Here is a 22,014-nt window from a genome sequence, read left to right on the forward strand (position 1 = left end):
GGGGGGGAGCGAGAGAGAAATGTATTTTTCATCAGCCAGTGTATAATTTATAAACAGCATTAAACAGTTTTTGTTTTCTTTCTTCCTCTCCCCCGTGTGCGCGGCTTGGCCGGCCGTCAAGCCTGCATTAATTTCTGCTGTGGGTACAGTGTGTTCTTGGATGCACATCTGCGGATGATCATAAACGCGGGAACGCTGGCAGAACATCCAGACCTGCCGCTGACATCACCCGGCACCGAGCACGGGACGCCCGCCAGCCGGGACGGGGGGGCCGCCCGGGGACCCACCACGGCCCCGCACGGGGGGCACCCGCCCCCACCGCCCCACGGAGACAACGCCGGGCACGGGGGGGAGAGACGGGTGGCAGCAGGATGAGCCCCCTCCCCAAAAACGAGCTGGGGGGATGCACCCTTCCCTCCCGCCCCGGGTACCGTCCCCCCAGCATCCCCCCCCGACCAGCCCCTCACCCAGCGGGACCTGGGGGCTTTTTTGCCTCCCCCCTCCCCATGACACAGGAGAAATCGAGCGTAATTGGGTGGGGAAGGACCACTGGCAGCAGGGCAGGGGGCTGGGAGCGTGTTGTCCATGTGCTGCCCACCAGGACCCCCACTCGCTGCCCACCAGGATCCCCACTCCCTGCCCACCAGGATCCCCAGTGCTGTCCACTAGGATGCCCACACACTGCCCACCAGGACCCCCACTCGCTGCCCACCAGGATCCCCACTCCCTGCCCACCAGGATCCCCAGTGCTGTCCACTAGGATGCCCACACACTGCCCACCAGGACCCCCACTCGCTGCCCACCAGGATCCCCACTCCCTGCCCACCAGGATCCCCAGTGCTGTCCACTAGGATGCCCACACACTGCCCACCAGGACCCCCACTCGCTGCCCACCAGGATCCCCACTCCCTGCCCACCAGGATCCCCAGTGCTGTCCACTAGGATGCCCACACACTGCCCACCAGGACCCCCACTCGCTGCCCACCAGGATCCCCACTCGCTGCCCACCAGGACCCCCACTCGCTGCCCACCAGGACCCCCAGTGCTGCCCATCACCATCCCCACTCTTTGCCCACCAGCAGCCCTGAAGCGCCCCCACCGCCCCACGGAGACAACGCCGGGCACGGGGGGACACTCCCCAGAGAGAGACGGGTGGCAGCAGGATGAGCCCCCTCCCCAAAAACGAGCTGGGGGGATGCACCCTTCCCTCCCGCCCCGGGTACCGTCCCCCCAGCATCCCCCCCCGACCAGCCCCTCACCCAGCGGGACCTGGGGGCTTTTTTGCCTCCCCCCTCCCCATGACACAGGAGAAATCGAGCGTAATTGGGTGGGGAAGGACCACTGGCAGCAGGGCAGGGGGCTGGGAGCGTGTTGTCCATGTGCTGCCCACCAGGACCCCCACTCGCTGCCCACCAGGACCCCCAGTGCTGCCCACCAGTATCCCCAGTGCTGCCTGCCAGGACAACCACTCACTGCCAACCAGTATCCCCAGTGCTGCCCATAACCATCCCCACTCGCTGCCCACCAGGATCCCCACTCCCTGCCCACCAGGATCCCCAGTGCTGTCCACTAGGATGCCCACACACTGCCCACCAGGACCCCCACTCGCTGCCCACCAGGATCCCCACTCGCTGCCCACCAGGACCCCCACTCGCTGCCCACCAGGACCCCCAGTGCTGCCCATCACCATCCCCACTCTTTGCCCACCAGCAGCCCTGAAGAGAAGGGCCACGGCAGTGGCTCCTGCGGGATGGAGAGGCAAAGCCGGGGGGGGAAAAGGCAGAAATCTTCCCTCCCACCCTCTCCTGGGGATAAACGCCCACCCAAAGCGGGCGGTTTGGTGACCCCCATCCCAGGACATGGAGAAGCATCCCCAGCTTGGGCGAGGATGCCCACCACAGAGTGACCGACGGGGCTGGGAACGGCCCCCCCGGGGCAAACCCATGGTTATTCCAACCCCACCGCAACGAGCCGGGTTTCCCACCCCGCTTCCTTTTCCTGGGAGGGGGGCACCTCTTGCTATCGCATGGAGAGGTTTTTGGGAGCGCGTCTCTCCGCGGGCGGCGCGCAGGGAAAGGCTTTGCATGGCATTAAGGGCTTTATATTTACGCTTCATATTGGAGTGCAAACATTTGGCTGCGGATTTGCCTCGCACCTGCAAGGCTGCAGCGATAACACCCCCCGGCCCCCGCCACCACGCAGGGGCACCGCCACCCCCCCTCAGGTCCCCCATTGGGTCATTCACTTAAATGCACCTTTATCACCAAATATCTCCCAGAAACGCTCCGTCGGGAAGATGCCAACCCCCATTAAACCCGGCATTTGCCACCTTCGGCACGGGGGGCTGCTGGAAAGGGGGTGCTGGGGGGGGCACAAGCCATCCCGTTGGGATGCTCTCCCATGGGGCAAACTCCCAATGGAACCCATCGTCTGTGGGCACGGGGACAAGGTGCCTTGGGAGGCTGCGGTGCTGAAAACAAGCCCCCGCGCCATCGCTGCGGCACGACCTGGCCCCACGGCGGGCGGGGGGAGGCGAGGGGGGGCAGAGGTGCAAAGGTCTCCTGCTTTAATAAATAACAGCGCTGGAATTCGCCGCAAAGGCTGTTTGCGAGCGCCGGGCAGAGCTCTCCCCACCTCCCCATCCCCCCCCAGCCCGCGCCGGATTTAAAAAAAAATGAAACATTGCGAAAAAAAATGAAAAAAATGAAAAAAAAAAAAGGCTCCTGAGTGCTGCGCGATGAGAGGCTGGCGCGGCCCGCACTGTACATACTGTACCCACAACGCTGGCCGCCCGCCAGCGCCGGCCACCAGCCAAAGCCACCGTCACAAACACCAGCCGCGCGTGCCAGCGCCGGGGGGGACACACCAGCATCCCGGGGAGCAGCACCGGGCAGGGGGGGAGCAGCATCCCGCACCCCACTCACCCCAGTGCTGGGGGGACCAGCATCCCACACACCACTCACCCCAGTGCTGGGGGGACCAGCACTGGAAAGGGGGGGACCAGCATCCTGGGGAGCAACACCAAACACAGGGTGGGGGGGGAACAGCACCCTGCACCCCAGCATCTAGAGGGGACCTACATCCCACACCCCAGCACCAGATGGGGGGCGGGGAACCAGAATCCCACACCCCAGTCACCCCAGTGCTGGGGAGACCAGCACCCTGCACCCCAGTGCTGGGTGGGGGGACCAGGATCCTGTACCCCAATTACTCCAGTGCTGGGGGGAGCACCATCAGACAGAGGGGGACCAGCACCCTGCACCCCAGCATCTAGAGGGGACCTACATCCCACACCCCAGCACCAGACGGGGGGGGAACCAGCATCCCACATCCCAGTCACCCCAGTGCTGGGGGGGGGGCACCAGCACCCCATGGACCAGCGCCAGACTGGGGGGAACACCATCCTGCACCCCAGTCACCCCAGTATGGAGAAGCATCCCCAGCTTGGGCGAGGATGCCCACCACAGAGTGACCGACGGGGCTGGGAACGGCCCCCCCGGGGCAAACCCATGGTTATTCCAACCCCACCGCAACGAGCCGGGTTTCCCACCCCGCTTCCTTTTCCTGGGAGGGGGGCACCTCTTGCTATCGCATGGAGAGGTTTTTGGGAGCGCGTCTCTCCGCGGGCGGCGCGCAGGGAAAGGCTTTGCATGGCATTAAGGGCTTTATATTTACGCTTCATATTGGAGTGCAAACATTTGGCTGCGGATTTGCCTCGCACCTGCAAGGCTGCAGCGATAACACCCCCCGGCCCCCGCCACCACGCAGGGGCACCGCCACCCCCCCTCAGGTCCCCCATTGGGTCATTCACTTAAATGCACCTTTATCACCAAATATCTCCCAGAAACGCTCCGTCGGGAAGATGCCAACCCCCATTAAACCCGGCATTTGCCACCTTCGGCACGGGGGGCTGCTGGAAAGGGGGTGCTGGGGGGGGCACAAGCCATCCCGTTGGGATGCTCTCCCATGGGGCAAACTCCCAATGGAACCCATCGTCTGTGGGCACGGGGACAAGGTGCCTTGGGAGGCTGCGGTGCTGAAAACAAGCCCCCGCGCCATCGCTGCGGCACGACCTGGCCCCACGGCGGGCGGGGGGAGGCGAGGGGGGGCAGAGGTGCAAAGGTCTCCTGCTTTAATAAATAACAGCGCTGGAATTCGCCGCAAAGGCTGTTTGCGAGCGCCGGGCAGAGCTCTCCCCACCTCCCCATCCCCCCCCAGCCCCTGGGATCTGCAGGGTTTGTTCCCATCCAGCACTAATCCAAACCATTGCGAAAAAAAATGAAAAAAATGAAAAAAAAAAAAGGCTCCTGAGTGCTGCGCGATGAGAGGCTGGCGCGGCCCGCACTGTACATACTGTACCCACAACGCTGGCCGCCCGCCAGCGCCGGCCACCAGCCAAAGCCACCGTCACAAACACCAGCCGCGCGTGCCAGCGCCGGGGGGGACACACCAGCATCCCGGGGAGCAGCACCGGGCAGGGGGGGAGCAGCATCCCGCACCCCACTCACCCCAGTGCTGGGGGGACCAGCATCCCACACACCACTCACCCCAGTGCTGGGGGGACCAGCACTGGAAAGGGGGGGACCAGCATCCTGGGGAGCAACACCAAACACAGGGGGGGGGGGGAACAGCACCCTGCACCCCAGCATCTAGAGGGGACCTACATCCCACACCCCAGCACCAGATGGGGGGCGGGGAACCAGAATCCCACACCCCAGTCACCCCAGTGCTGGGGAGACCAGCACCCTGCACCCCAGTGCTGGGTGGGGGGACCAGGATCCTGTACCCCAATTACTCCAGTGCTGGGGGGAGCACCATCAGACAGAGGGGGACCAGCACCCTGCACCCCAGCATCTAGAGGGGACCTACATCCCACACCCCAGCACCAGACGGGGGGGGAACCAGCATCCCACATCCCAGTCACCCCAGTGCTGGGGGGGGGGCACCAGCACCCCATGGACCAGCGCCAGACTGGGGGGAACACCATCCTGCACCCCAGTCACCCCAGTAGAGGGGGACCAGCACCCTGCACCCCAGCATCTAGAGGGGACCTACATCCCACACCCCAGCACCAGACGGGGGGGGAACCAGCATCCCACATCCCAGTCACCCCAGTGCTGGGGGGAGCAGCACTGGAAAGGGGGGGGACCAGCATCCTGGGGAGCAGCACCAGACACAGGGTAGGGGGGGAGCAGCACCCTGCACCCCAGTGCTGGGGGTGGGACACCAGGATCCCATACTCCAGTTACCCCCATGCTGGGGGGAGCACCACCAGAGAGATGGGGACCAGCACCCTGCACCCCAGCATCTAAGGGGACCTACATCCCACACCCCAGCACCAGACGGGGGGGGAACCAGCATCCCACACCCCAGTCACCCCAGTGCTGGGGGGGGGGCACCAGCACCCCATGGACCAGCGCCAGACTGGGGGGAACACCATCCTGCACCCCAGTCACCCCAGTGCTGGGGAGGGACCAGCATCCCACACCCCAGAACTAGATGGGGGGCACCAACACTCTACACCCCAGCAGCTGGGGGGGACCTACATCCCACACTCCAGTGCTGGGGGGACCAGCATCTTGGGGACCAGCATCCTGCACCCCAGTGTTGGGGGACACACCAGCACCCCAGGGACCAGCCCCAGCAGCCTGGGGGCACCCCGGGCAGCTGGTGCCCATCCCGAGGAGTGGTGAGGGGGGGGGGAAATGGGGTCGGGGCCAGCTCTGATGCCCCAAAAAGCAGCACCCCCCTCCTGGCCAGAAGGAGCGAGGGGAGGGCAGCTCCACGCTGGTCCCTTGGGAATGGGCAAGGTATCTCCCTCCTTGTGCCCCTCGGCGCAGACAAGGGGTGGGGGGGGAAAGGAAATATGAATATGGGGGGGGAAATAGATAAAAAATATAAAAAAAAAACCAAAATACAATACATTTTCCATGCAAAGCCACCTGCAAGCACAGTTTTGGCTGCGGTACCTGCCACCCCACCTGATTTGTCCTCAAAGGAGTGGGACAAGGAGTCCCACCCCCATCCCAGCAAAGGCCCCCGGTGCCCACCTGCATCTTTTTTTACATTAAACCCCCCAACAGTTCACGGGGCTGCCCCCCTACCCCACAGGAACAGCAGCTGACATTGGCTTGCAGCGCACACGCCGTCCCACCCGCGCGGTGTTCCAGCCCTTCCCTATCTATTTAATTAAAGGGCCTACATCATGTGAACCTGCTCGTTAGATTCATTAGTGGGAGAACGCCTCATTCCGCAGCAGTTTTGCCAATGGAGCTGCGGCGGGTGCAGGGTCACGGTGCCGGGACGCGCGCGGGGGCCGGAGCCGCGCGACGCTCACGCTGCGAGCGGGGCCAGACCATCAGCGGCCACCCCGAACGCAGGGCCTGTTGGCCCAGGAAAATATTTCCCTAATTAAAGGAATTGAAAACAAACTCCAAAAAAAGAAAATTCAAACAAATCAAATTATGAGCAACCGGAGAACATGTTTGCAACGCGCTGTCCTGGGAAGGGCACAGCCTGCTCCGCTCCAGCTCCTCTGGAAGAAGATGCAGCGCCTTGGGGTGGGCGTGGAGAGCATCCCCTCCATCCCAACCTGCAGCGTCCCCCCGTCCCGACCCCCAGCGTCCTCCCAACCCACCTGAGTGAGCCAGTAAGTGCATTCGCAGCCGCAAGCTGTCCAGGAACCGCTTCCCGCAGAGCTCGCATCCGTACGTCTTCATCCCGCTGTGCAGCTTCCTGGGGGGAAACACAGGGAGGGGGGGTTAGTCCTGCTGCGTGCGGGGGCAACGTTATCCCAAATATCACCTGGAAAATTCCCCATATTTCACCCAACGGACGCATCGCCCCAAATTGGTTGTGGCTCGAGAGGCCCTGGAGGAAAGACACAGATGGGAGGCCCCCTGTGACCCCCCAGGACCGACAAGATGACCATCTCCAGATCAATGTGTGTTATCATAACTACAGTTGGAGTCTTTTAATAAACCAAATAAATCTGAATTCTAGAGTTAATGCAAAGTACGTGCTGGAAAGCCTCCTCCCTAAGCACCGAGCGCTTTTGAAAAAGGTACTGTACTCCAAAAAAAAAACCAACAAAAAAAACCCCAGAAAAATTACGAGGTTGTTTGCCTGCATTTCTAACTGAATCCCAACTTCCATCCAAATCCAGCCACAAGCGAAGGAGTCAAACTTCCAGCTGCAAACAGGAAACGTGCCACTCACCCTTTCCTGGCACCGCGAGGCACCAGCTCAGCCTCACCCCCGGCATCGCACAACCTCCCGCTGCGTCCCTGTCTCTGTCCCCAGCCCTGCATCCCACATCCCGGGTCCCTGGTCCCACATCCTGCCGAGGGGCTGAGCATCCCCCAGTCCTGCATCCCCATCCTGCATCCTGCCACGGGTCCGAGCATCCCCGGGAGCAGGGCTGGGCCCCATCACGGGTACCAGGCCAGCATCTCTCCCCTTGGCCCCCCCGGCCAGACCCACATTCTCTCCCTCTCTGTGCCGTGGGGACAGTGTGTTCCTGCTGTGGGGAGCAAAGAGCCCACAGCAGGTTGGACCCCCTTTAGCAGATGGCATTTGCACAGAATATCATCCAAACCTACGGCAACTGGCCACCCCCCTTCTTTGCCCCACGAGCCACCACCGCCAGCCCAGGGCAACCCCTCTCAGACCCACTCCCCCCACGGCAGAGGAGCATCCCGGGGCTGGCTCCCCAAAACTGTGCCTGGGGGGAATCACGCAGCCCCCAAAACGCCTGCCTGGGGCGCTCGTCACTGCGTTTCTCCACGTGCTGGTGATAAATGGATGCTTTTGCAACACACCCTGGCTCCCTGGGCGAGAACGGCACCGATAAACCCCCCCTGAGCCACAAACCCCCCCAGCCACACCTCGGCTCCCGCCGGCCCCTCGTGGCGGGGACAGGGGCACGTGCGGAGTTTCGACATCGGATGCTGTAAACAGAGAAGTATTTGTGTGTGTGCGAGGAGCGAGGCAGCGAATCGCTGCGTGCCGACCTCTGCTCGCATCCACCATCTATCATCACTCCCCAACAAGAGCGGCGTATTTTTATTGCCTTGTTGCCAAAAGACAAAACAGAAACGGTCTTGTCCGGGGCTGGACGCCGAACCCTCCTCCCTCGGCCGCTCCCCGGGGAGGGCTCGGCCCCGGCCGGGCTGGGACGGCTGGCGTCCTGCGCACAGCCCGGGATGGGGGGAGCGTTATTCCTCCCCGGTTTTACTGGCGTGAAGCTGCTGCAGCAGCGAGCCCTACCAGGAGCATCCCTTCCAGCCACACAGAGCTGCAGACCCCAGCACAGGGTCCACCTCCCTCACAACTGTCAAAAGCAGCCAGCCCTGCATCCCATCCCACATCCCAACATGCATCCTATCCTGCATCCCACACTGCATTCCGCATCCTAGCCCATAGCCTACCCTGCGTCCCATCCCACATCCCAATGTGCATCCTATCCTGCATCCCATCCCAACCCGCATCCCAACCTGCATCCTGCACCCCAACCCATATCCCAATGCGCTTCCCGCCCTGCATCCCCTTCTCTATCCCACTTCCTGCATCCCAACCCGCATCCCATCCTTCATCCCACCCTGCATCCCACCCTGCATCCCGCTTCCTGCATCCCAGCCTGCATCCTGCATCCCAACCCATATCCCAAATGCGCTTCCCGCCCTGCATCCCCTTCTGTATCCCAATTCCTGCATCCCAACCTGCATCCCATCCTTCATTCCATCCTGCATCCCACCCTGCATCCCGCTTCCTGCATCCCACCCTGCATCTCCTTCTGTATCCCTCTTCCTGCTTCCCAACCTGCATCCTATATCCCAACCCACATCCCAATGCGTATCCCGCCCTGCATCTCCTTCTGTATCCCTCTTCCTGCTTCCCAACCTGCATCCTATATCCCAACCCACATCCCAATGCGTATCCCGCCCTGCATCTCCTTCTGTATCCCTCTTCCTGCTTCCCAACCTGCATCCTATATCCCAACCCACATCCCAATGCGTATCCCGCCCTGCATCTCCTTCTGTATCCCTCTTCCTGCTTCCCAACCTGCATCCTATATCCCAACCCACATCCCAATGCGTATCCCGCCCTGCATCTCCTTCTGTATCCCTCTTCCTGCTTCCCAACCTGCATCCTATATCCCAACCCACATCCCAATGCGTATCCCGCCCTGCATCTCCTTCTGTATCCCTCTTCCTGCTTCCCAACCTGCATCCTATATCCCAACCCACATCCCAATGCGTATCCCGCCCTGCATCTCCTTCTGTATCCCTCTTCCTGCTTCCCAACCTGCATCCTATATCCCAACCCACATCCCAATGCGTATCCCGCCCTGCATCTCCTTCTGTATCCCTCTTCCTGCTTCCCAACCTGCATCCTATATCCCAACCCACATCCCAATGCGTATCCCGCCCTGCATCTCCTTCTGTATCCCTCTTCCTGCTTCCCAACCTGCATCCTATATCCCAACCCACATCCCAATGCGTATCCCGCCCTGCATCTCCTTCTGTATCCCTCTTCCTGCTTCCCAACCTGCATCCTATATCCCAACCCACATCCCAATGCGTATCCCGCCCTGCATCTCCTTCTGTATCCCTCTTCCTGCTTCCCAACCTGCATCCTATATCCCAACCCACATCCCAATGCGTATCCCGCCCTGCATCTCCTTCTGTATCCCTCTTCCTGCTTCCCAACCTGCATCCTATATCCCAACCCACATCCCAATGCGTATCCCGCCCTGCATCTCCTTCTGTATCCCTCTTCCTGCTTCCCAACCTGCATCCTATATCCCAACCCACATCCCAATGCGTATCCCGCCCTGCATCTCCTTCTGTATCCCTCTTCCTGCTTCCCAACCTGCATCCTATATCCCAACCCACATCCCAATGCGTATCCCGCCCTGCATCTCCTTCTGTATCCCTCTTCCTGCTTCCCAACCTGCATCCTATATCCCAACCCACATCCCAATGCGTATCCCGCCCTGCATCTCCTTCTGTATCCCTCTTCCTGCTTCCCAACCTGCATCCTATATCCCAACCCACATCCCAATGCGTATCCCGCCCTGCATCTCCTTCTGTATCCCTCTTCCTGCTTCCCAACCTGCATCCTATATCCCAACCCACATCCCAATGCGTATCCCGCCCTGCATCTCCTTCTGTATCCCTCTTCCTGCTTCCCAACCTGCATCCTATATCCCAACCCACATCCCAATGCGTATCCCGCCCTGCATCTCCTTCTGTATCCCTCTTCCTGCTTCCCAACCTGCATCCTATATCCCAACCCACATCCCAATGCGTATCCCGCCCTGCATCTCCTTCTGTATCCCTCTTCCTGCTTCCCAACCTGCATCCTATATCCCAACCCACATCCCAATGCGTATCCCGCCCTGCATCTCCTTCTGTATCCCTCTTCCTGCTTCCCAACCTGCATCCTATATCCCAACCCACATCCCAATGCGTATCCCGCCCTGCATCTCCTTCTGTATCCCTCTTCCTGCTTCCCAACCTGCATCCTATATCCCAACCCACATCCCAATGCGTATCCCGCCCTGCATCTCCTTCTGTATCCCTCTTCCTGCTTCCCAACCTGCATCCTATATCCCAACCCACATCCCAATGCGTATCCCACCCTGCATCCTATATCCCAACCCACATCCCAATGCGTATCCCACCCTGCATCCCGCTTCCTGCATCCCAACCTGCATCCCAACCCACATCCCAATGCGTATCCCACCCTGCATCTCCTTCTGTATCCCACTTCCTGCATCCCAACCTGCATCCCATCCTTCATTCCATCCTGCATCCCACCCTGCATCCCGCTTCCTGCATCCCAACCTGCATCCTATATCCCAACCCACATCCCAATGCGCTTCCCACCCTGCATCCCCATCTGTATCCCAGTTCCTGCATCCCAACCCGCATCCTGCCCTGCATCCCATCCCAACCTGCAATCCCTTCTGCATCCCGCTTCCTGCATCCCAACGCACACCCCACCCTGAATCCTGCATCCCAATGTGCATCCCACCCCACGGCAGTGCCGGAGGAGACCCCGGGATGTCCTGCCCCGAGCAGAGATGGCGGAGCGGGAAGGGCGCGGAGCAGCAGAGAGCGGGAGCTGGATTCAACTCTCAACTTTGCTGTATAATGTAATTATTAATCAGGCTTGTCCTGAATTCCCTGTGTCATAGCGGAGGATTAGGAGTCATGCACGAATTCAGGCCAAGAAGGTTTACAATCCAGAGGATTTATCCGCTTCGCAAAAATAAATAAAACACCAGCCTCCTGACAGGCTCCTGCTGCCAAGAAGTCAGCTAAACAAGTGACAACCTTCTCATTTTGCATTTTTAATTAGGGACGTGCCTGTCACACGTCCCGGCCGGGGCTGAGCTCCCTCCAGCCTCCTGCACCCAGCGCCGGGTTAAAGCCACTTTGTGGGGAGGAGCAGCGTCCCCCCGCCAGCGCTCGCCTCCTCCAGCCTCCAACGCCTTCCCAGCGCATTAAAGCGTAATTGGATAATTAGTTCAAGTAAAACTTGGAAGTTTGGGGTTTGTTTTTTTCCCTAAAGCGAGTCTCAAGGCACAGAGGGGAAACAAAAGGACCAGTTTCCTCTCTCCGCGTGGCCCAAACCCGCAGAAATAGCGGCAAACCCTCCCCGGGGAGCGCGGGAGGGAGTCGGGGGGACAGGGGAGCTGGAAACCCACCTTCCCCCCCCGGCTCGGGCACTGCTGCTTCCCCTCCTCGCCCCACCTCCCCCTTGTTTTAACGCGCCGGGGTGCTCGCCGAGCAATTCACTTGCAATATCTCTATCAACAAATTTCAGCAGCAACAAAAGTTTTCCATTGGGCGCCGGCTGGCAGGGCCGCCTTATCGCGCACCATCTCGCACGGTCCCTTTCAACAAGGTCTTAAAGCGCTTTATCTGCTCGGTTTCCCGGTAGCAAAATATGATTGAAATGTTCTATTTCTGCTCGCCGGATTAAGGAGATGTTGCAAAACTGCACAAAAAACCTGGCAGATGTAAGCAAGGTATTACGGCTGCTGGGGCTGTTAAGATCTGAGGGAAAAGATCAATATGTGCTTCTCAAGTTGTGCCTCTAGAAAGGGGCGGGGGGGAGAGGTTAAGGACGTTAAAATACATCATTGCCCGGCGACGCTGCCCCGACTCCAACCCAAAAACATAAACCACACTTTATGGTTCCAATCTGAGGCCGAAATCGCACTCCGTGCGGTTCTGTTCTCCTGCACAGTCCTCGCCAGGAACTCAGCCAAGACGATGCTTGTGGGATGGGAGAGCAGTGGGAATTGGGAAAAGCGCCTTTTTTTTGGCATAAGACGGTTTTCCTTGTTAATTCCTGCTCGAGGCGCACGCGGGCACGAAGCCCCCCAGTAGAGAGACAGGGCTGGGGGATGCTCCGGCACAGCGAGGATCACAGAATCACAGAATCTTAGTGGTTGGAAGGGACCTCTGAGATCACCGAGTCCAACCACACAAAAAAAAAACCCACCAAAAAAAACCCAAAAAAACCCCCCAAAACACACACCAAACAAATACAAATACAAAACACACCACACCAAACGCCCACCAAAAACACCGCACCCACCAACTAAACCCCACACTCAACACCTCACCATAAACCAATAACCTTGGGCACTAGAGCATGCCCTGAAGAGCCATGTCTATACGTTTCTTAAATACCTCCAGGGATGGTGACTCCACCACCTCCCTGGGCAGGCTGTTCCAGTGCCTGACCACTCTCTCAGGAAAGTAGTTCTTTCTAATATCTAATCTAAATCTCCCCTGCTGCAACTTCAGACCATTTCCTCTGGTCTTGTCATTTGTCCTTTGGGAGAAGAGGCCAACACCTGCCTCTCTACACCCTCCTTTCAGGTAGTTGTAGAGGGCAATGAGGTCTCCCCTCAGCCTCCTCTTCTCCAAACTAAACATGCCCAGTTCCCTCAGCCTCTCCTCATAGGACTTGTTCTCCAGGCCCCTCACCAGCTTGGTGGCTCTCCTTGGCCCGACCTCCCCGCGGCAGCCCCGGCGAGGGGCGCTCCGGAGGGATCCGACCCACCGAGGGGCGATGCCCCCTCCCCAGCCGGCCCCGGCGAACAAAAGCCGGGCGGGAGGCTGGCCCCTCGCAAGCTGCCCGTAATTAAAAAGGCCTGTAAATGCCCCGCAAAAAGCACTTCAAAGGGACGGCGATTCCAGCGAGACCGCGCGGTGTAAAAATTATGAGTTTTCCCCACAGGGTGCTTTGTGTGAAAGGGCCGGGGTCGGTGGCAAACGCCGCTGCCCGCTCCCGGGGGATGTGGGGGCTCGGTGGAGCATCCTGGGGGATGTGGGGGCTCAATGGAGCATCCCAGGGGACATGGGGGATCAATGGAGCATCCCGGGGGATGCGGGTACCAGCGCAGCCCCGGTACCCGATGACGACCGCAGCTGGCCCACCACAAGCCAACTCCTGCTCTGGCCACATGAAAACAGGCAGAAATCCGCCTATTTTTATCTGAGGAGCTCCTGTTGCCCCGGCCCCTTTTGGGAAGCGGGGAGGAGACCCCTCCACTCCCCTCTGCGCCAAACAAGACACACGGCTTTTGGCCGCTTGATTACTTTTAAGTGTGTATTTTCCCCCTCAAACGGAGTGAATACAATGGTTAGGAAATTTGACAGAAAACTATTCCGAGCCATTTATTGCCTTAATGCGCACCTTTGTCCAACAGGCAGTTTTGACAGGAGCGATAAATTCCAAATTTATGTCAACAGAGCATATGTTGAACACCTCATTTCTGAGCTAAAGCGGCATGCTGCCCCATAAATCACCCTTCTGTTTGAAATGAAAGTAGATTACGGGCCCGTGTTATTGAGCAGTTAGAGCCAGAGTCGTATAAATCAGAACTTTTAACTCCAGGCGATCCGTTCTGCAATTAACTAAAGGGCACTTTGTCATCCCCGGGCTGGGGCGCAGCCTGCCAGGGCACAGGGCGACCGCGGGTGGCAACGACCCCCTTATTGCCCAGGGACGGCTCGGGGGCGGCGATTTGGCCCCAAACCTGTGGATGCTGCGGACCCCGAGGCAGGAGCGAAACCTCGGAGTCCTCCTAAGTTAAAAGCAAGAAGTAAATAGGCGTCGGGGCGACGCTCAGAGCCTTGTGCTGACTGGGGAGTGAAGGGCACAGATTTGTCCCCCTGCATTTTGCAGCGGGTTTGCTGGCACCACCTGATGCCTATGCGACAGGTCAAAACCCCCACCCCGCACCATTTCCCCCCATCCCGTGGCATTTTGTCCCCATCCCACTGCATTTTCCCCATTCCACGCCATTTCCCATCCATCCTGTGGTGTTTCCCCGTGTCCCATGGCGTTTCCCCCCATCCTATGGCATTTTGCCCCCATTCTGCTGCATTTCCCACCCATCCCACAGCATTTCCCCCATTTTGTCACATTTCCCACCTGTCCTGTGGCATTTTGTCCCCATCCCCTGCCATTTCCCCCCATCTCATCGCCTTTTCCACCTGTCCAACTTGCATTTTGTCCCCATTCCACTGCATTTCCCCCCATCCTATGGCATATTTCCCACCCATCCTGCAGCATTTTGCCTCCGTCCCATTGCATTTCCCCCTCTCCCTCTGCATTTCCTACCTGTCCTGCAGCATTTCCCTCCCATCCCACAGCACTTTTCTCCATCCTGTGGCATTTCCCGTCCATCCTGCGGTGTTTCCCTGTGTCCCACTGCATTTCCCACCCGTCCTGTGGCATTTTGCCCCCATCCTCTGCCATTTCCCCCCATCTCAGCGCCTTTCCCACCTGTCCAACTACATTTTGCCCCCATTCCACTGCATTTCCCCCCAACCTGTGGTACTTTCCACCCATCCTGCGGCATTTTTGCCCCCATCCCGTGGCATTTCCCCCTGTCCCACTGCATTTCCCCCATCACACTGCGTTTTGCCCCCATTCCACTGCATTTCCCCCCATCCTGCAGCATTTTTGCCCCCATCCTGTGGCATTTCCCCCATCACACTGCGTTTTGCCCCCATTCCACTGCATTTCCCCCCATCCTGCAGCATTTTTGCCCCCATCCTGTGGCATTTCCCCCATCACACTGCATTTTGCCCCTATTTCGCCTCATTTCCCCCCATCCCATGCCATTTCCTGGGGACACAGACCCGGGATGCTGCGGCGGGGGCTCAGTCCCGCGTTGGGTGAGGGGGCAGTTCCCACCCGCGGGAGCAGCAGACGCTATAAAAAGATTCAGGCACTAAGTATTTCCTTTCCTATAAAATATTCATTGCCGCGTGCGAGAGCCAGGGAGCAGAAACCTCGAGCGGTTCTAACTTTGTGCCGCAGCAATAACGGAGTTTTATGGGCGCCTTCTGATTTTATTTACGGCGGGCGACGGCCGCGGTGCCCATCGGAGGGGCGGCTGCCGGGCTGGTAAAGGGGGGGACCCGGGTGGCTGCGCACCCCCAGCTCAACCCGCTTAAATAATTCCCCCCTCCCCGCCGCCCGGGTGGAAATCGATATGAAAATCAATTCATCCCCTGATGTATTTTATCAAGACAAGAGGCGGCGGTGCCACGTCTCGTTTGCAGCAGGGGATGTCGCGTGGAGCCAAGGTCAGCGGGCAGCGAAGCCGCCTGCAGAAACCACGACAGACATCCCCCGATAAGGGTTTTACATCCGCGCGGCGCAGAGGGCGATTTCCCCCCCGCAGCCCCCCCCGAGGTGGTGATTTACGAGGGTGGGTGACAGCGGAGCGCGGGACGCGGGGCTGGGGACGCCGCGCTCGGCACAGGCACCGCGCTGCCCTCCGGATTAAAATAGCCGGGAGAGCTATTAAGGGCACGGGGAAGGGGGAAGGGAGCCCAGACCTTCCTTTTGCTTTAATAAATTAAGAAGGGGGAAAAAAAAAAACCTAAACCAAACCCAACACCAAACCTGCCCTCAAACCGCCGCTGCTCCTAAAAAAAAAATAATGAAATAAATCTTACAGGAGCTGGAAATAAAGATTTTACTATTTCTGAAGTTTAAAAACATAAAAGGGGGGAGGGGACAGCTATCAATAGAGAGCACTAAAACTCCCTGCCCGCACAATATTTATATTTACCATGAGCTAATTCCTGAGCTTTCACCAGATGCTGTGGCGTGACATCATTTCACAGCACGATGCCAATGCTTCCCCTTTCCCAAGGAGCCGAGGACAGGATCCCTCCCGCTTTCCCTCACCTTCCCTAAAAAACAACCAACTGACGCCAAAAGCACACGATAAGCGTGATTTTAGCCCACGGTGGAGCTGGCAATGGGCAGGGCCCGTGCAGCACCCCGGGCTCAGACCAGGTTTAGTCGTTAATTATCATTATTGCATGAGATTTCCTGGGAAGAATGATCCCCCCGGGGCTCCCTTGGTGCATCTCAGCCCCGGCACCTCGTCCCTGCCCACCTGGGTCTGGGGGCACTGGGGGGGCTCACGCTGGATGGGATGTGCATGGATGGGATGTGCATGGAAGGGATGTGCATGGATAGGAAGCCACTGGATGCATCCCAGACGGTGCAGCTGGACCACGTGGGCTTTACGAGGGGGATGTGGGATGCGGGATGCAGCCAAAGGTACTGGCTGGCAGCAGGCACTGCTGGCCCCAGGAATGCCCCCCCAGATCTCTGCTGCCCCACCACCGACACTCGCGACCCACAGAAAAAATTCCACGACGTCCCACTGCCACGGGCACCAAGGGGTTAATGCGTGGCAGCACACGCAGCCCTGCTCAGAATAACCATCAGAGCTAATTCCGCGTCCAAAACCATCATCTCCCTTCTCTGCAGCTGGTGACAGCGACGGCGCGGGGACGGGAGCCCGTGCAGCCCCCAGCCCGCGGGGCCACGGCGGGCACGGCGGCCGGGACGCTGAGCAGAGGTGACAGGGGTGACAGGGGCGCCGGGCAGAGCGCTGCCGCAGCTCCTCCTCAACCATCATACCCCATTCCCCCCGAAAAGCAAAGTGACCTTAGCGGCGGGTACATCTGCCGCAGCAGCGGCGCGATTATTCACATGTTTTGATTCCTAATTCAGAAATAATAAGCGGTTCACGGATTCCAAGTTTAAAAATACATTCATCATCTGGTTTCCTGAGCAGCACGTGTGCCCACGGAGCACCAGCGCGCTCCGCACGCGGCCGGGCACCGGCCTTGGACCCTCCTTCCTCCTGGGCTTAAGGGGCGGTCGGGACACGGGGAAAGCATCCGGCACTGGGCGCTTCGGGGAGGGGTCCCGGGATGGTCCCGGCAGCATCATCCCCGGGGGAGAGGGATCCTGCAGCTCCTGGGGCCCTGAGGAGAGGGTGAAAGTCCCCAGGGAGCCAAAAGTGGGGAGAGCGGCGATGCCAACGGGAGGCCGGAGCAAAGCGCAGCTCAGGGGTTTGGGAGAGTTTTAGGGGAGGGGGATTTTTTTAAAAAATTTCCACTCTCTTCAGCGACCCAGCATCAGGGAGGAGGCTGGAGATGCACCAGTGGTACCCAGTGGTACCAGTGCCACTTCCCTGGGCTGAGCTCACCCTCACGGAGCGGGAACAGCCCCCACCGGGCAGGGGGGGTGCATCCCCATGTCCCCCCCTCCCACGACGTTACATCTGTGCTATGCTCGGGTTTACTTTCCCCAGGGGTTTTTGCACGGCAGATATTTCCATGCCCCCCTCCCCCCCAACTCCTTTGGGTCCCTCATGCCGGAGGAAATAAACCTGCAGCAGAAGCTCTGTCCCACCAGGGAGACGCTCTCCCCTCCCCTCGTTACCGAGATGATGCTGATGATGCTGGTGGTGCCCCCTCCCCAGCTCCAGCCCCCCCAGCCCCACTGGGAACCGCAGCCAGGATGGGGCACAACCCCCCGTCAAACGCCGTCCCTCCAGCCGGCGGCCGCATCCCGAGGAGTTTCATGAGGTAATCAAATATGCAAGAGATTCAACAAACTAATTTCAAGCACACACCTGGGGTCCTCTGATAATGTCGGTGGTGCCTGTACAGCGCAAGGATTAAAATTTCATAGAGTCATGATTTCATCAGTCGCTAAACTACAAAGGATTAATTAACAGCCAGGGAAGAGCTCATGGCTTGGAAATACAGTCTTAGGGAAAATATCTATCTGCGCTCTCCAGATGTCAGCACACAGACCCACGCGGCGCTTTGAGGAGAGCGCTTCCTCCTTATGAGCGACTCCAAAATATTGGGGTTTTGCAGCTAGAATTAACGACGCCCAATTGCAACCCGCTCCGTGTGCTGCACCGCTCCCTCCCGGGGAGGGTTTGGGGTGCCGGCTCCCGGGATGCGACTGCCAGGTCCATGAGGTTTCCCACTGGGATTTTGGGGACCGAGAGAGGTGCCTCCCCCGGGCAGGGGGTGGGAAGAGCCGCAGCACGATCCCGGCCGGGGTCTCGCCTTTGCTGCCCTACAACCCATCTCCCAGAGCGCCTCCCAAAGTGTCCCCCCACCAGCCCTGCTGGAAAAGCCTGGGGAGGACCAGAGCCAGGGGGAGGGCAGCTCAGAGTCCCCCCTCCCAGTACAGATGCTGTGACACCCCCCGCCTCAGGACGAAGGCTGGCGACAGCCAAACATCCTCCTCCTCCTGCAAACCAGCGCTTCTCCGTGGGGCGTTCCTGCGGCGTGGGGCCGAGGGGTAACGCTGTCCTGCACACAACCCCCGCCACGCCGCGGGGCCGACCCTCTCCCGCACACACCGCGGTGGCAGCGGGGACGCGGGGCGCGCAGGGAGCGGGTCCCCCCCCTTCTCCCTCCCCGGGAAGATGAATGAGGGAGCTGTCAGCCGGGGACAGCCGCAGCGGTTGTGTTGCTGTAAAGGGGCACTGGAAGTGTCTTTGATTAATGAAACCCTAATACCCGGCTGTTACGCAGCCCTTCCCCGGCGCGGAGACACGGCCTCGGACAGGCTGCTCCGCCAGGATTCCCGGGAAAGGCTTCTCCCCACCCCAGCCTCCTCTCCTGCTGCCTTCGCCCGGGCACACGACGCTTCCTCGCCAGTTCCCAGGGCTGACAAAGAACTAATTATTGCCAATTAGAAGCCGGGAGATGAACATTACGCACCTTGTCAAGCCAGTAAATTAACCTATCTGGACTGCGCGGGGCCCCGGCGAGAGCCCAGGGCAGGGAGGTGGCGGCACGAGGAGCAGCTCCGAGGTGCCAGATCCCGCCACCGCCGGGTTCCCAACCGGCACCGGCACCGGTAACCGGCACCCAGCCGGGGGGCAGCGCCGCAGGGCTCCTGCGGGGGGTCCCATGCCAGGCAGAGGGGTCTGGGCGCTGCCACCGGTGATGCCGGTCACACCAATGGCACCAGTGCATCCAATCATGGTCTGGGCTCACTGGGAGCCACTGTCACCTCCAGAGCCCCACGGTACCAGCTGCTCCCTCTGCAAAGGCACAAGGGAGATGCATATTCCACCTCCAGAAGTGTTTCTCCCCGGCCCTTTTCTCCCCTGGAAGACGCCGAGTGCCCTCCCCGGGATGCTCCGAACCACGGCAAGGGCTGGGATCCCCGGGAACAGCCATCCCGGAGATGAACACGAGTGTGTTCACCCAGGCTGTTTGTGCAAACCCCCTCATTTTCCACCCCATTTCCCAAGGCGGGGACACGAAACGCTTATGATCAGCAATTCGGAGGCACCATTTACCACTGCTAAAAAGGACAGCGTGGGGGAGAACGGCGCCCGGTGGGAGGGGGGGCAGCCTCCACGAGGACAGCTGGGATGGGGGGGCTTGGACTGAAGTCATCGCTCTCCGTCCAACAATGAAGCCCTCCCATGGAAAACCTGTTTTTTCGGGAAGGACTATGGAAGTGGGAGGTGTGAAAAGCTGGGGCAGCCCGAGACCTGGCACATGGGGGCCACTGCACTGGCAAATTTTTGCTCCCCCAAAAACATCTATGTTGGGGGGAGCGAGGGGCTGTGGGACAAAACCACGCTGGAAACCTGTCATCTCGTGGAAGAACAACGCAGGTGGGATGCGGGCGGCGCTGAGCCCCAGGATGGGGATGGAGGGGGGCACGGGACCGGCAACTTTCTCCTTTATTTTGTTTTTTGACTTCCTGCCTCAGCCGAAAGGCTGGTGCTGTGACAGGAAGAGCGCTGCGAGCAGCTCTCCCCCGGTCAGTTTTTGCTCAGCCTACAACATGTTTTCGCTGCAAAAATAAATAAATACCTTGCGGGCGAGCCAAGCCGCGAGCGGGACGCCAGCCCTGACGGCACGCTCCGCTCCCCCCGGCCCCCGCCAAAAGTACGCGCCGTCCCGGACCGCCGAGCCGCCCCGGCCCTCCCCGAGGAGCCTCGTCACCATTAATTAATTTACGAGCAGCCACACCCCCCCCCTCCTCCCCAACGTGCACAACAGGTTCCATGCAAATTCGGGAGCTTTTAAATTATACCGTTAATGAAAGCAAATAAAAGCAGTTAAAAGGCAATTTGCTCAATTGGTGTTAATATTTAAGCACAGCATGTGTAAAAAAACAAGATCGCAGAATTTGGGTTTTCCACGAGAAAACTTTTTCGTCCCGACTTTCCAGCGGAAAGGACGGAGCGCGGCCGGACTCGGAGCCCCTCGGCGGAGGGGCTTTTTATTTAGGAAACACCCCGTGTTTCCCCAGCATCTCCCCAAAAAGCTGGTGGGACCAGCAATTCCTCCTCGGCCAAGGGGTGCAATTGCAACCCCCCAGACCCACAGTGACGGCAGGGGTGGGGGAGGCTTCCCGGGGTCTCCCCACCAGGCATCAAATCCCTTCAATCCAGCGGCTGCCGGGGAGCGCAGCCCCTTCCCCTCAGGGGGGCAACCCCGGGAGGAGGATCCTTACATTCGCTGGGGTGGGTTCCTGGCTGCATCCAGTCCCAGAGGGAACGTATTCTGGGTAGGTGGGGGCTCCTCTTGGGCCACCCAGCACGCAGAGGGATGCACTGGTCCATGGGGTGCATCCCTGCACACCAGCGTGCCCGTTCTCCCCCTGTGAACCTCAGGGGATGAGGATGGGGATGGTGCAAGCCCTCAGCATCCCCCATTCCCATGGGACTTGACTTCCCCAGGACAACTCGGGCACCTCCAGGCAGAGGAGCTGCCGGCGTTACGCCGAGCACCCCACTTCCAGCACATCCCCACCTCCAGCACATCCCCACAAACACACCTAAACCCACCCAATCTCACACTGGGAAGGCGGGGGCCACCACGCAAGGAGAAAACCAGTGGCCATCCCGAGGTACCAGGGGATGCCCAGACTCCAACATCCCTGGGATGCGCGCTCTGGGGTCACCATTTCCCACAGGGGGACGCGGCATCGCATCCCAAACGGTAAGAAACTCTTAAAAGAGGAACGGTAACAGTGATCTGGCACCAAAATCAGGCAAGGCAAATAAAGCCAAATTCATTCCCCTTCGTCGGGGAGAGCAGAGCTTTGGGTTGCACAACACAAGAGCGAGGACACGGGGACAGAAACGCTGCGGCTCCTCCGGTTCCTCAAGCTCAGTTCTGGCCAGCGGAGCCGCGGCCGACGCTTGCCCCTCAATTAAGGGCAGCTCCTGGCAATGCCCCGTTCGGCGGGTTTAACGATGCTCCCGCATAAATTCGCTTTCAAAACAGGAGCCGCCGGTGAATGAGACCTCGATTTCTAATGGTTGGAAATATTTTGTACACTCTGCTGCTCCCTCTGTCCCCCTTTGTCGGGGCCGAGGTCTGCAGGCTAAAGCGGGCACCAAAAGACCATCTGTAGCTCCCGTCTTTACAGAGAAGTTTAAATAGGGGGATGAATGAGCACAGGAATTAATGAATGATAAAGCCGTATGGTCTCAGTCAGCCTCCTACGCCTGTATGTGGTATTCAAACCCTCCCAGCCTTCTGCCACAAAGAGAGGTTTCTAAGCTGCGAAAAAAAAGGGAAAAAAAAAAAGGGGGGGGGGAAAAAGGGAAAAAAAAAAAAGGGAAAAAAAAAAAAGGGAAAAAAAAAAAAAGGAGAAAAAAAAAAG

At 59.4% G+C, this 22,014-nt stretch overlaps 1 protein-coding gene across 2 annotated transcripts in view; it reads right to left on the reverse strand.

The window, feature by feature from the left end:
* ZBTB16 (zinc finger and BTB domain containing 16) overlaps positions 1 to 22,014 on the reverse strand; it is a 66,870-nt gene that overhangs the window by 26,993 nt on the left and 17,863 nt on the right. For both annotated transcript variants that reach the window (XM_014949627.1, XM_014949626.1), the window contains one exon: positions 6,638 to 6,735. In XM_014949627.1, the coding sequence (XP_014805113.1) occupies positions 6,638 to 6,735 (98 nt within the window). The remainder of the gene's footprint in view (positions 1 to 6,637; positions 6,736 to 22,014) is intronic.

Source organism: Calidris pugnax, unplaced genomic scaffold (assembly GCF_001431845.1).
Source record: "Calidris pugnax isolate Ruff unplaced genomic scaffold, ASM143184v1 scaffold180, whole genome shotgun sequence".
In the NCBI taxonomy this organism is placed as follows: Eukaryota; Metazoa; Chordata; class Aves; order Charadriiformes; family Scolopacidae; genus Calidris; species Calidris pugnax.